Source organism: Penicillium chermesinum, assembly GCF_028974085.1.
Source record: "Penicillium chermesinum strain IBT 19713 chromosome Unknown utg000005l:1.0-4115287.0:1.0-4118363.0, whole genome shotgun sequence".
Classification (NCBI taxonomy): Eukaryota; Fungi; Ascomycota; class Eurotiomycetes; order Eurotiales; family Aspergillaceae; genus Penicillium; species Penicillium chermesinum.
In genome coordinates, this window is record NW_026695315.1 from 3,148,842 (window position 1) to 3,161,571 (window position 12,730).

At 49.9% G+C, this 12,730-nt stretch overlaps 3 protein-coding genes across 3 annotated transcripts; 1 reads left to right on the forward strand and 2 right to left on the reverse strand.

The window, feature by feature from the left end:
* Positions 1 to 3,260: 3,260 nt before the first annotated feature.
* On the forward strand, positions 3,261 to 4,861 carry N7468_007368 (uncharacterized protein; the record flags this gene model as incomplete). The annotated part of the gene is given in 3 exon segments (XM_058476664.1): positions 3,261 to 4,266; positions 4,281 to 4,699; positions 4,757 to 4,861. The coding sequence occupies 3 exon segments, from the start codon at positions 3,261 to 3,263 to the stop codon at positions 4,859 to 4,861; spliced, it is 1,530 nt and encodes a 509-aa protein (XP_058329554.1).
* Positions 4,862 to 5,034: 173 nt separating this feature from the next.
* Positions 5,035 to 8,005, reverse strand: N7468_007369 (TAPT1 family protein; the record flags this gene model as incomplete). Its single annotated transcript, XM_058476665.1, has 2 exons — positions 5,035 to 5,602; positions 5,649 to 8,005. 2 exons carry the CDS (start codon positions 8,003 to 8,005, stop codon positions 5,035 to 5,037), a joined length of 2,925 nt encoding a protein of 974 aa, XP_058329555.1.
* A 687-nt stretch (positions 8,006 to 8,692) lies between these two features.
* N7468_007370 (uncharacterized protein) lies at positions 8,693 to 10,688 on the reverse strand (the record flags this gene model as incomplete). Its single annotated transcript, XM_058476666.1, has 2 exons — positions 8,693 to 10,567; positions 10,626 to 10,688. 2 exons carry the CDS (start codon positions 10,686 to 10,688, stop codon positions 8,693 to 8,695), a joined length of 1,938 nt encoding a protein of 645 aa, XP_058329556.1.
* Positions 10,689 to 12,730: the final 2,042 nt, after the last annotated feature.

Sequence of the window (12,730 nt, forward strand, 5' to 3'; positions counted from 1 at the left end):
CTATCTCTATTTCGAGTGTTGACCGCTTATGATATCACGGCGTCTATGTTGCATTTATCTTCGGAGTTTCCTTCTTTCTTTGACGGCCCTGATTATGTATTATTCTTTCATACTCATATGCAGTGTCTTTTATCTTCAAAGCTGCTTCCCAAAATATGACAAGGTCAAGAAATCTATTAATGTTAGTTCATCCTGCCTGCAGCTTGTAGAGGTTTCCGAAGCGTTTCCTGTGTGTTTTGTGGCAAGCGCTAGTAGACGGGGTCTTCTACTTGATACGCATGGACATCAGGGGTCCCACCACGTCTCGGATATCGGGTCCGTGGAAGAACTACGCGTTAAAAATTCCTTGGCAGGGGTACAAAACGTGGCATAGCTGTCCGAGCCTGCGAGTTCTTCCAACCCAAGGCTTGGGCTGACCGTTGGGGATGACCTAGCAGAGGCGGCAAATCAAGGAAATGGAAGATTAAAGTGGTAACAAAAAGGGAAAGGGGGGGGCATCCGGCTGAAGAGATCCAACAATGAGTAATGGACAGCATTTTCGACCTTGCGAAAGAGCGACAAATAGACCGATGGATCAATGAAATACATCAGTCTGACCTAGTGCCATTTCCCCAATCGGCGTAGCCCTTGGGTCAGTCTTGAAAGCACATCGATCGAAAGCAACGATGCTGACTTGTCAGCGCCTACTACGAGTGGCAGTATCCACTCTGGACACGAACTTGGACAAGACCTTTGAGTACATCCTACGTGTATTGCAGTAGTCTGCAGAATCGCACGATGCTGCTCAAACAAGCCTGCAACTGTCGGCAAAAGATGAAACACGCCTGTGCTCAAGTTGAAGCACCGCCCCGATTATCTGCGTCCAGGCAGCTACAAATGATGCATGGAGCGAGCTCGGGCTCGACTTCGTATTTCGAATGCGATGGAGGGAAACACAGCGAAAGTCCTGCGCATCCGCCAATAAACAGCCCTGAGGGGCCATGGCCCAACCGATTTGCTCTCCTTTCTTTGTCTGCTCCACAACGCTAAGACGTCAGAGAAACTGCTCAAGCACCAAGCGTCGCCTAGTATGGGGAACGGTTGGACGACCCTTGTACTAGCAGTCCCGTTGCGGACCCAAACGCGCCCGCGTTTGGGTCCGCCACACCTACTGAAAACCACACCCTGGTGAAAAATTTTTCACTCCACCAACTTATTCATTATGGAATACCACCTTCCCCCCCCTCGGAGGGCTCCAAATGAAGGAGATCGTCTTATTGAGGCCTTTGAATTTGCCTCCTCTATTCAAAATCCAAATCTTTCTGCAATTTCGCGCCAATTTGATGTGTCGTATTCACGCCTTCGGAGACACTATCTTGCTGGTGTAAATTCATGGAAGCGTCAACCAACACACTCTGCATTAAATTCGGAGCAAACTCGTGCCTTGATAGAATGGATCCGGAAGCTTGATTCCCTGCTATCTCCGCCCACAAAAAATGATATTGTGGAAGCAGCGAGCAAGATGGCACAACGCCAACTTAGCAAGATGTGGGGAGATCGATTTATTTCCCGGCTACCTTCCGATCTTAAATATATCACCCAAACTCCGTTCGATAAAAATCGAATTGATGCTGAAGTTTATGGAGAAATTGAACGTTGGTTTACTAGTTGGCGTTCAATTATTAAAGATATTCCTGCACGGAATATCTATAACTTCGACGAAACGGGGTTCCAGATCGGTCAAGGTCGACCAGAAAAAGTTGTTACTTCAACTCCATATCGAACATCTCGACTTCCTACTACTGAAAAAGGAGAAAATTTGACCTCTATTGAGTGTGTTTCTGCCGATGGCCATGTTTTACCACCTTTTTTTATTATAAAAGGACAGAATTTTATGGAAAATTGGTTTAAAGACCAAGATACTATTCCTGATGATTACTGCTTTGCTATATCAAAAAATGGCTGGAATACTGACCGTTTAGCAGTTAAATGGCTTGAACATTTTATTAAACATACTCAAAATCGGTTACAATCTCCAAAAGAGAAGAGAGTTCTTCTTTTTGATAGTCATGGAACACATCTCACGTTTGAATTTCTGGTTATGTGCGAGAAATCGAACATTATACCAGTTATATTTGAACCACACACAACGCATTTAATGCAGCCTCTTGATGGTCATGCTTTTCGAAATCTAAAACATTATTATAAAGGCTGTATGAATCGTTTATCGCATTGTCAAGCAAATTTTGACACTAAACGTGATTTTTTTCGTGAGATAGCAGAGATTCGGAACCAGGCTTTACAACCTCGTGTTATTCGTGCAAGTTGGCGTGATCGTGGAATTTATCCTATAAATTCTATGATTATACTAAACCAACTTCCCGATAATGATGAAAGTTGGACCAAATATTTCGATTGGCCAGATATAACTCCATCACCACCGCCATTACGATGGGATTCTACTCCGACATCCTCTCCTGTTCAAACAGAACTTCCATCTGAATTATCCGATTTTAATTCGAATTTTGCTAAAATCTCTCATAAATTGAATAAGATTGAAGCTAAATTTGGATTTGATCCAAATTTTAATGAAATTCGGTCATTATTGGATTTTCAGCGTCGTGGAATTGATGTTTACATCAATAAGGCAGCTGCTATAGAAGGGAGTTTACAATCAATTTTGAAGCAACACAACAAGGAGAAAAATCCATCTATTCGGGGAAGCCGACGGAAGATATTATCTAAATCGGCTAGTTTATCTCGATTTGATGCAACACATTCAATTATGGAAAGGGAGGAAAAAGAAAAACAGGCAGCGGAGAGGAAGGTGATACGCGACCGAAAAAAATTGGAAAAATCGGCCCCACCACGCAGGGTTCGAGACCCAGAAACCCCTACACCTATTAATTTAGATTCAGACGGTTTATTTAGTGTTTTCCAGGCTTAAATAGCTTCAAAATTGAGTGAGTTATCATGAATTGAAAACTGTAAATTTTAAAATTTTTCAGTAGGGTGTGGTTTTCGGTAGGGTGTGGAGCATCCAAATGGGCCCCCCCCATTTGGATGCTTACGGCATTGCTAATACGGAAGATTTTAAGCCAAGACCGGGTCCCAGCTCAGTGGGTCCCAAACTTAGCATGGCCCCTGGGGCCAAGTCTCCTGTTGCATATCATGATACTTACCTACCTATTCAAGGTGTTAGACAGAATTATCATCCAATTTTATGAAGTAAAAACACCACAACTCCCGTGGCTTGTTGTATCTCCAGCCATCTGCCCAACATGTCGACCCACACAGAAAACGCAGTGACACCAGAGCAGACACAACAAGAGAAGAAAGGGACGAAGATTAAGCTCGTGAACCCGCTGCACCAATTCATCTACCGTGGGATCGCTGGCGGTATCGGACTAGCGAGCGAGGCAATCCAGCATAGAAAAGCGAAGAAGGCGACCGCGAACGAGAACAGCGGCCTTCCCGCGGCAAATGAGGCTGAGACTCGCGACCAGCTGGTGGCTGAAAACGAGCTTGAAGCCAACTGGCAGCTCGATGAAGCCCAGGATGCGATCTGCTGCCCAGAGGGGCCCCCTTCGTATCAGGAGACTACCCAGAGCGACGCCGCGGATAGTAGTCAACAGAATACGACCGAGCATGCCACTCAAGAGCATCCATCTAAGCTAGCTGATAGATTCGTAGAGAATCACCAGTTGCCGCTTCCGGGGCCTATAGCCCAGGGGGGGCCTGGATCAGACGCAGCCGCGGGTACTGCAAGTGGATATACACGGGGAAGGATCGAGCTCCCCGTGCTTCTCACCCAGCGACGTCCCGGGAAGCGTTCAAGAGGGTTTATTCGCGCTTATGCTCCTATTCTCCAGAATGCGGGGATTACCCAAGACGCGTTCATGGACTTTGTCGATGACCTCAATAGTGCTGTCGAGCCGAACGGTCTCATCCAAGCCCTGAATTTGGCTAGTTTGGCCGGTATTGCTATTGCAAGCCCTGCTGCGATTGCGCTGAGCATTGGCATCCAGCTTGCGACGAATATCGGAGACGAAGTACACAGTCGAACGAAAACAAACTCCTTTATCGACAAGGTGAACAGGGACTTCTTTGCTCCGCGCGGCCTGGTAGCGGCAGTCTTGACGTGGAAGCCCAGCGACACAAATGAGTTTGTGATGAGCAGCTTCGATGGCGAGAGCGCTGTGACCTCAGCCATGGACAGTCGACAGCAGGATACTGGCTCCAAGAAGTTCAAGCACAGGTTCCACGCGTCGGCCGGTATTGCGCCTTGTGAATGGCCCGAGACGGCGCCGCTGGTCTTCCCCGACTTGGACAAATTGGTGGGGAGGATGGCAAGAAGCCCAATGTGATCGCGCGATCGTCTCATTTCGTCACTGAATATTGGGATCGAAGAGCTCGCGCAAGGTGGGCGGGGAAGAATCCGGACAGCCTCATCGCGAAGGGAGCTCCTAAGGAGTCTTTCACAAGCAGGTTTTCTGACCCTAACCATCCGGCTAGCAGTGGTGATCCTCTGGCGCTTATCACTGGAGGGCATGTGGAGATGCCTTCTATTACCATTCCAAGATTTGGAAAGAAGAAGAAGGATCTACAGACGGGAGAGCAGCCGCAAGAAGGGAATAGCAACCCTGAAGCTTCCGAGCTGCGGAGAGCTGAGAACCCGCTTGTTCCCTTATTGTCTGGTGGACTGACACTACTCCATCAGGTGAGACACCGCAGGGTTTCCATTTTCGATGTTGCCCTTGCTCATCATTTTACCTAGGACATGCTGTACTTGATCATTGTGAATCGCCCAACGGATGAGCAGATTGCGGAGCTCCAAGCGGCGGTACCGGCTCCGCAGGCTACAGAGCCTGAGTTGGCATGATTTCATACACCGCGACATACCAAGCCGTGCTAGGAGGGAATTTTATACAAGGGATGAAAACTGCATTGGACAATGGAATAGAAGCTTGTGATGAAAACTCTTGTTCGATGCATTTTGACAGCCCGTTCTTGGACCGAAGGGTGAGTACCGAATACACAGGACACATGCAATCTTCACCAAATCTTCTTCGCCACCATCTCATACCTATGCACGCTATCAATATTCATCTCCAGCGCCTTATTCTTGTCCTTCTCTTCTTTTTCTTTGACACGCTTTAGACCATCTGCATCATCCCCGTAAATCCACTTTCTTTTCTCGTCTCCTACTTCAATCATACCCCAGCCGCCAGCGCGCCGGGCACCTTCCACGCCAAATTCGTCCTTCCGGGCCAACTCCCGGTTCTCCTGATGAACGGCTCTCCGGGACTCTGTTTCTGCGCTCTTCATTTTCTTGTAGCGTGACCGGGCGTAGGCAAGTAAACCCATTCCTAGGACCAACTTGAGGATCAATAGTACGATGAATCCGGTGAGAATGAGGACAATAGTAAAGATCTGCACCGCCTGTGCGGGAGATGGGATTGCGTTTTCGAGGAGAGTGCGGAAGAAGTTGTTGATGTGTGTGGCAGAAACAGGCAGGATGTTTTGTAGGGTCAGTGGCGGCGCGGAGGGGGAGCGGAGAAGGGGCGTAATGACTATGGATGGAGGAAAGGGAGGTCGATCCCCTCGCCGTGGATGAAGGATACTGGGGAAGTAAGGAGGCGAGAAACATCTGATATGTTTGAACTGACACTCGAAAGAAGAGGCAGGACAACGGGATGACTGGGAGACCCAGGCGGCGCGTAAGATTCTGGTCGCCAAAGGCATTCGTGTAGTAGTCCTTGGCAAGCACATCGAGATAACGGCCGTAGAGGCTGGGTCTTTGGTTGTTGAACTTGTTGATATAGGCATGTTTGAGCCAATCCACGAACATTTCAGACCCCAAGACAATTAGGAATGGACCAAGGACTTGGGCCAAAGTGGGAATATAGGAGTTGACGCTGCTGAAGGAGGCGAATATGGATGACGGAAAGAACGTGAATGATTCTGGGATAATAGAAGATGACGTTCGCGGAGGTGTCGATAGTGGTGTGCTGTTCGTGCTCGTCATTGTCTGCCCAGCAGAATTGGATCCAAGACCAAAGTCGCCAATGAAGTTGAAAGCACCAGTTTCGACGATGTTACGAGATGCGATAATCGTAAGCATTAACCAGAGCTGAAATCGTTCCACGACATCGGAGCAGGTGAGTTGGAAAAGATTCTCTTTCTCGAATTTGCGGAAGACAGTCGACTTGATCTCCACAAACTGATTGGACAAAAGAAGGGTGATTAAGGCATTAGAGTAGGAGTTCACAGCCACGTTCAGCGTCATCACCTGGTAAAAGAGAGACGTTGAATGTGCAACCGTGTAGGCCAACGCCAATAAGAATAACCAGAACGGTCTGAAAATCTTGCTCCGGCCGTCAGGGCGTCGCTCAAGGGCTTCCCTTGAAAAGAGACATTCCAGCACGTCTTGCCCGATGGCCGCCAAGAGGCGATCGAGTACCTCAAGAACATTGTAAATCACGTACAGTTTGATCGCAGCTTGTCCGCGAATCCAATGATACATTCTGCTTGCATCAAAGTACATCAATGCACAGCAGGTCGCTATCATAAGGAACCCGTTGAGAATATCAGCCTTATCATCGGGTAGCAAAGCCGAGGGCATAGACTTCTTTCTGCGATGATGGTGGCGCCGTGATTCAGAGGCGCGATGTCTTCTCCTCGGGGGCTCAGAATACCGGTGTCGAATCTCTCGATCTGACTGGAACGAGTCCTGGCCATTGAGACGTGGAGTCGAATCGGATTCGCTTTCACGCCGTTCACGTGGGGCCTCTATAGGGGTCTTGTTCCGCCTTCGCCATACTCGACCAATGCCATTGACCACAAATTTCCATAGGAATCGGCATTCTGATTGCATGTTTATCACCCAAGACTCACACAAGATGTACAAAGCTTTTATGAATCGCAATGGAAGGATGGTGAAGGAATAGAGCCATGCGTCCAGGCAAGCCAGGCTTCCAAAACAAAGAACTTGCTCAAGTGCCGGCGGGAGGATGAGGAAATTCAATAACCGCTCCATCTTTGCGCTGGAAGACTCATACGGAAATTCGTTTGCGTCTGAGCCGTGGATATAGAGCGGCGATGGACGCCCGGAAGCAAGCTCCAGTTGCAGATAAGTGGGTATGGAGACCGGTGGAAGGGGTATTGCTGAAGACACGGGAGGAGATAACGGAGTCTCAGCAAGGTGAGGAGATGTGGCAAGATGGGGTTTCAGATCGCGATCTGACGTATGACGATCTTGCTTGGAGCGGGAGTTCCATGTTTGGGCCAAGCGCTCGTTAGTAGGGGTGGCGAGAGGAGGGGCCCGCCGCGAAGGGCCAGGGGTAGACACCGTGCGGGGGACGTTTGGCCGATTTCGAATGGGCCCATTGCTCGTTTGTGCAGCATTTACTGACTTTGCCAGGGCTGCCAATTCGTCTGCACTGAGGTCTCTCATTGGACGAATGTGCAGTGGCTCATCTGGAGGAGATGAGGGCGCTTCGCTGACAGTCCGCAAGCTCAAGTCTGGCATTTCAGAGGTATCAAGAGCGGTCTTGGTTGAATTTATGTTGTCCGACACCACCCTCCGCCCGGTGTTCATATCCGGCCCCACGGCACGGTAGGGAATCGACTCAGGGGACGATGTGAGCTCTTGGATTTTTTCGGGGGATAGCTTAAGAATTTTGTCCTTCTCTTCGGTTGGTCTGTCAGCTGCATCTTCGGCAAGCTCAGCGAGCGCAGCCTTGATCTTCGGCCCTTCGAAGACGTTCACGACCGACAGCCGGCCGTTCTGGTTTGTGTCATCGGCTGACTGCTCGACTAGTATACCCAAGCCCTGCTCTTGAGCCTCCGTAGATGATTCGTTGGTATGTTCTCCCTTGAAACTCGAACTCCTTCTCGCTTCTCCGCTGTCACCGCTTCTCGGCCCTTGCGCGAATCGCGAGCCACTGGGCTCAGTTTCCTTTGTCTTCTGGTTGGCATACGACTGGCCGGGGCCAGAGCTGTCATGCTCTAATGTAGGACTCATCTCTCGTATCTGCCGGTTGTCGATTAAATGCCGCGTCTTATGTTCATTCGTCCCATCCAAGGTACACGAGGTATGGTCGGCATTCTTCCTATGATTTTAATGCTTTTAAACCAGTCGATTGTTAACAGTCGGTAGAATCTTTATTGATGTTGATGTAGACGTACAACAGGCGAGCTGCATATTCAGCGACGAAGTAATGAGGTTGAATGAGGTTGAGTAGCGGCGTTCACGCAGCCAGTGTCACGAAAGCCGGGAGATAAGGGAGATAATTATTTGGCAGCTCCGAGACCGCCAACCAACCTCAGGCAACGTCCTATGGTCACGTGTTACAAACCAGCCAAACATGAACACGATTAAATGCGATGGCCTACATCTATCTAAAATTTCTAAAGGTTCAGTCGCAGGTGTGAAATTGATTAGATGGTTGGTTGAAGCAGTCACTTCCAAAAAAAAATTTCCGTAGACGCGGAATAACAAATGGGTATGGGTATGGTAGGAAACGCTCGAGTTTGCTCTTTGTTCGTTGGTGATGATGACAAGAAAGCCTGCTAGTCATGTAGGAGCCAGCTCTCTATCATTGGGTCATAAGGAAGGCACAGCACCAAGGTTCTATGGGGTATTTTACATGGCATCAAAATTGGTCGGTATTTGCCCGATTGAACGAATACCCGGCAGGTCCGTTGCGGTTCATCGTGCCAGGAGACGCAGTGTTGGCACGAGTATAGGGTTGGTAACCTGTTGGGGAGGAGGCCGTTGCATGGTTGGATGCGGACCTTGAGAGTTTGTTGGCGAGGTACTTGAAGGGTTAAATGCAGTGTAAGCACTACCCTCAGATCCAGTAGGACCAGCGGCGCCCATAGGCGTGTAGCCTCGGGGTGGACGATTGTCCGGATCACCCAGTTGCGGACCAGGAGTGCGTGCACCACGATAGCTAGCTGGAGTCATGGTGCGTAAAGGAGGGATGCTCCCTTGTGGGGCCGGCGTCGCACCAGTGCTGGCGGGGGTAAAGGAGCGTGCATCGTACGGATCTTGCTGGTGTGCTGGTGCACGAGCGGTCCCTTGGCTACGGGGGTTCCCCGTCCTTCCATATGCATCGTAGGGAGCCGCAGATGGTTCATAAGGGTTGTATCGAGCGGGCTGTGCTTCCTCATAATAAGGGTCTTCGAAAGCAGGCGAACTTGAGGGAGCGTAAGGGTCAACAGGAGGACCGTAAGAATGGTAAGACTTAGGGCCAGCATCGGTTAGGTTACGATGCCCAGATGTCGGTGTGCCACGACTTCTTTCACTTCCGTAAATTGTCGGGGTATTTGTTTGTCGCGATGCGGTCGAATTCATGTGGCTAGGCATGTTCGTAGGGAGAGGTGGAACAGGGGGCATGGACGCGTTCGGACGATCAAGGGGACTGTATCCCATCACTGCAGTAGTGCCTGATAGTGCATCGGAATCTGTCATAGCAGAGGACTGGGTCGTTGTTCGAGTCAACGATGGCTTTTCGAATTCTAGATTTGGCAGCGTCGGATCTTTATCCAACACGGTCGCCGAGCTCTTGAAAGAAGGTGCCAAGGTTGTTTGAGTTGTCGTGCGAGACATAGTAGTAACGATGGGACCCTTATCCTCCAGCGAAGGTAAGGTTGGGCTCGTGTTCATAGTCGCGAGACTGGGCTGAGTTGGCATGCGGTCCTGCAGCTGCAGTCCCTTGGCGAGAGCTTTGTCGACCTTGTACCTGACAATTCGCATCAGTCGCTTGCTGATTTTGCGACGACAATAGGCTTTGAGGCTGCCATCTTCCCGTGGAATGTGATGAAAGAGGTAGATCAGGTAGAGAATAACGGCCGAGATGAGTTTCAAAACGGACAGCACCCAAATGATCAGGGTGAAGAGCATACCCGCTAGCACTACGGCCTGAAGATGGTTTTCCTCCGCGAGGAACTTGAGATTGTTGAAGAATTGCTCAATTCCAGTACTGCTGTTGTCATGAGCGTTCTTTCCACCAGGGAGGAGATCAGCCTTCATAACGGAATACAAAGTGATCGCATTGATAACCTGGCGAGGGCCATCCGCGAAAATAGTATTCATCCAGACTGGGGTGATGGTGAGCCGTGATTCCGCAGAGTGGGCACCGAGGGACTTACATTGGAAGGCAAAGTAGGTATACAAGGCCACGATTTCGGTGCCTTTCTTACTCTTGGTCAACTCCGCAAACACGAGGAAACGTTTCCAGCCGCGGCCCTCCCGAGTGAAGACCCGGAAGCATTGAATGCGCACTGCGAGGGGATCCAAATAGTTACGAGTGACACTGTTCGAACGAATGGCACGAATGGCGAAGATCCACCGGTAGACCAGCAGAACTAATGAAGCAATGATACAGGCGGCGAAAAGCCAGCGAGAGACTGTGAATGGGATGGCAGGCTCAACACGGCCGGACCAGTGTGAGAAGACCAGAAGATTGACGGCGGTAAAGATGTCGACACCATACACGGCGATAGAGACAATTAAAAAGACCCAGAGGAAGAAATATGAAAACGGCGTCCAGCATGTTTTTACTCGGAAGTCATCCAGGTTCTATTTTCGGACAGTCATCAGCATGGGTCTTTATGTCCTCGACTGTGTGCTCACTTACCAGAAAGTCCCATTTCTCCTCCATTGTCACCTCCGCCTTTTCACGATCTCCACCGCAACCCATTGTGTTGGTTGACCCGGGCCTGCCAGGGAGTGATCGGGAAGACTAAAGCAAATTGTTGCGAGCGAGTGGGAAGGTACATGAAATTCCTCGGGCCAGCCGGGGAAAGTCACAGATCGCAGTATGAGTTGAAAAGAACGTCGAACACCAATGTTCCAAGGAGCGACTGGGGGGTTATCTTAACCGCGCAAGTGGCACATCACCGCGGATGGCAGGGATGAGGAATGGAAGGTGCAAAGAAGGTGGGCGGTTCCGTTAAATGATAATAAGGCACTGGTGTTTCAGGATGGCATTCACGCCGCTCGAGGCACGAGCCCAATGGATCGACGCTGGAAGCGCTGAGCGATGCCAAGAAAGGGGTAAGAGTGGGTTCGGGCAGCCGCAAGTCGGATTGCGGAGAAGGAATGACAGGCGCGTAATAAAAGAGTGTGTCGCTCTGGAGAGCGCTAATCACGGGAAAAAGAGTGTCCAAGGAATGAGGCTGACAGGCTGGGGGAGGTGAACAATCGAGAGAGGGGGATGAAGGGGGATGAAACACTTTTGTAAACGAACCCCCGGTGGAGCAGAGCCGTCCTAGGGCTGATAGTGGGAGCTCGACTACTTTGCGCTAGCACCCCCCGGCACTTGATCTCAAGATTGTTTGGATTTTACAGTCTGCAGATAACCATTCCTCGCGCATCCTCATCAGCTCTAGCGCTTTTCAAAACTTGGCCATCAGGGGATTGTTTTGTAGGCATGTTCCAGCGGTTCCTGAAGACTGACCCCTGCAAACGCGCCCCAGTCCAACGCAACAGCAGGCCCCACAGGCCCCACTTCATCACCCAACTTGAAGCACAAATAGGTCCATTCACTCCGCGCGCCTCCCCAATCCAACCACTGAGCGGCTGGGACGTCTGATTCCTGTTCACGGCGTCCTGTTCCTAGCGTTTGACAGGTTGACAGGGCTCGTCATTCTATGCGCTCTCCATGGGCCGCCCCCGGTCGCAAATGGACTCCGGTGGGTATTCCTGGATCTAAAAGTGGCCCTCAAGTCGCGGGCGGCTCGTCAACTGTCATTGGCTTATCATCCAGTGGTCACGGACCCGTCGACTGTGATCCTGCTCTTGGCTGCGATAGCTCGGGAGGCTGATGAACATCTAGGCACTCTGTGTCTGTGTCCCGGTGAAGTCCGCATACGTTATCCTGCCCAGTTGACCTATGGTCTACGAAAAAATTCTAGTCACGAACTATTCACTCGTTTTCCACCGTGAGAATCTCATTCCCTCGTTTAAATATATATGCATGTCATTTCCCAGGGCACCCTCTCCGCGGTCCCTCTACTCTGCCAATTGAACACTATTGAGAAGCCAACGAGGTAGTAATTGTGTCTTGAACATAGATGGAGGTGGAGCCCTACCATGTGCAAGGATTGAAATATTTCTATCCGCAATGGACTGTCACTCCTTTGGGTCTTACTTAAAGGATATATACCCTCCCCCCCGGAAATTTCGAAAACTCCTTACTCTTCGTCCTTTCGTCGATATAGAGTTCTGATAGCAAATTCTCAGGTTGAAGCTCTGACGGCTTAGAGATTCTTTGTCCCTCGGGAGGCTTTTCGATATGGGGAGTTTTAGGACCGGGTGTAATATCTTGCACTTTATTTCGGCGACGTAAAAAAAAAACCACAAGACTCCGGCTGAAAGAGCTAAAGCCTGCTGCTCCACCGGCGATCCCGCCTGAAATGGTCCAGTATGGGAGGAGATGGGGCCATTGGTGCTGGAGTGTGTGTCGATGCCGTAGTCTTTTTCCCCGCCGTAGCTTGCGTCGGCGTTGGCGTTAACGTTAGCGTTGGTGTAGCTGCACAAGAATCCAAAGACAACAGTAGCTCCTGTTAAGGAGCCTTTTTTGTTTTTAGATTATATCAACATAGATGGGGGAGCCGAATAATTGGTATCTGTGTCATGGCGATACGCAAGTCAGATAGGGCATCCGGCACACCCAACAAATCCCTTTCTAGGGTTATGGGCATATTTGCCCTTTGCACAGCAATATCCAGAAGACAGACA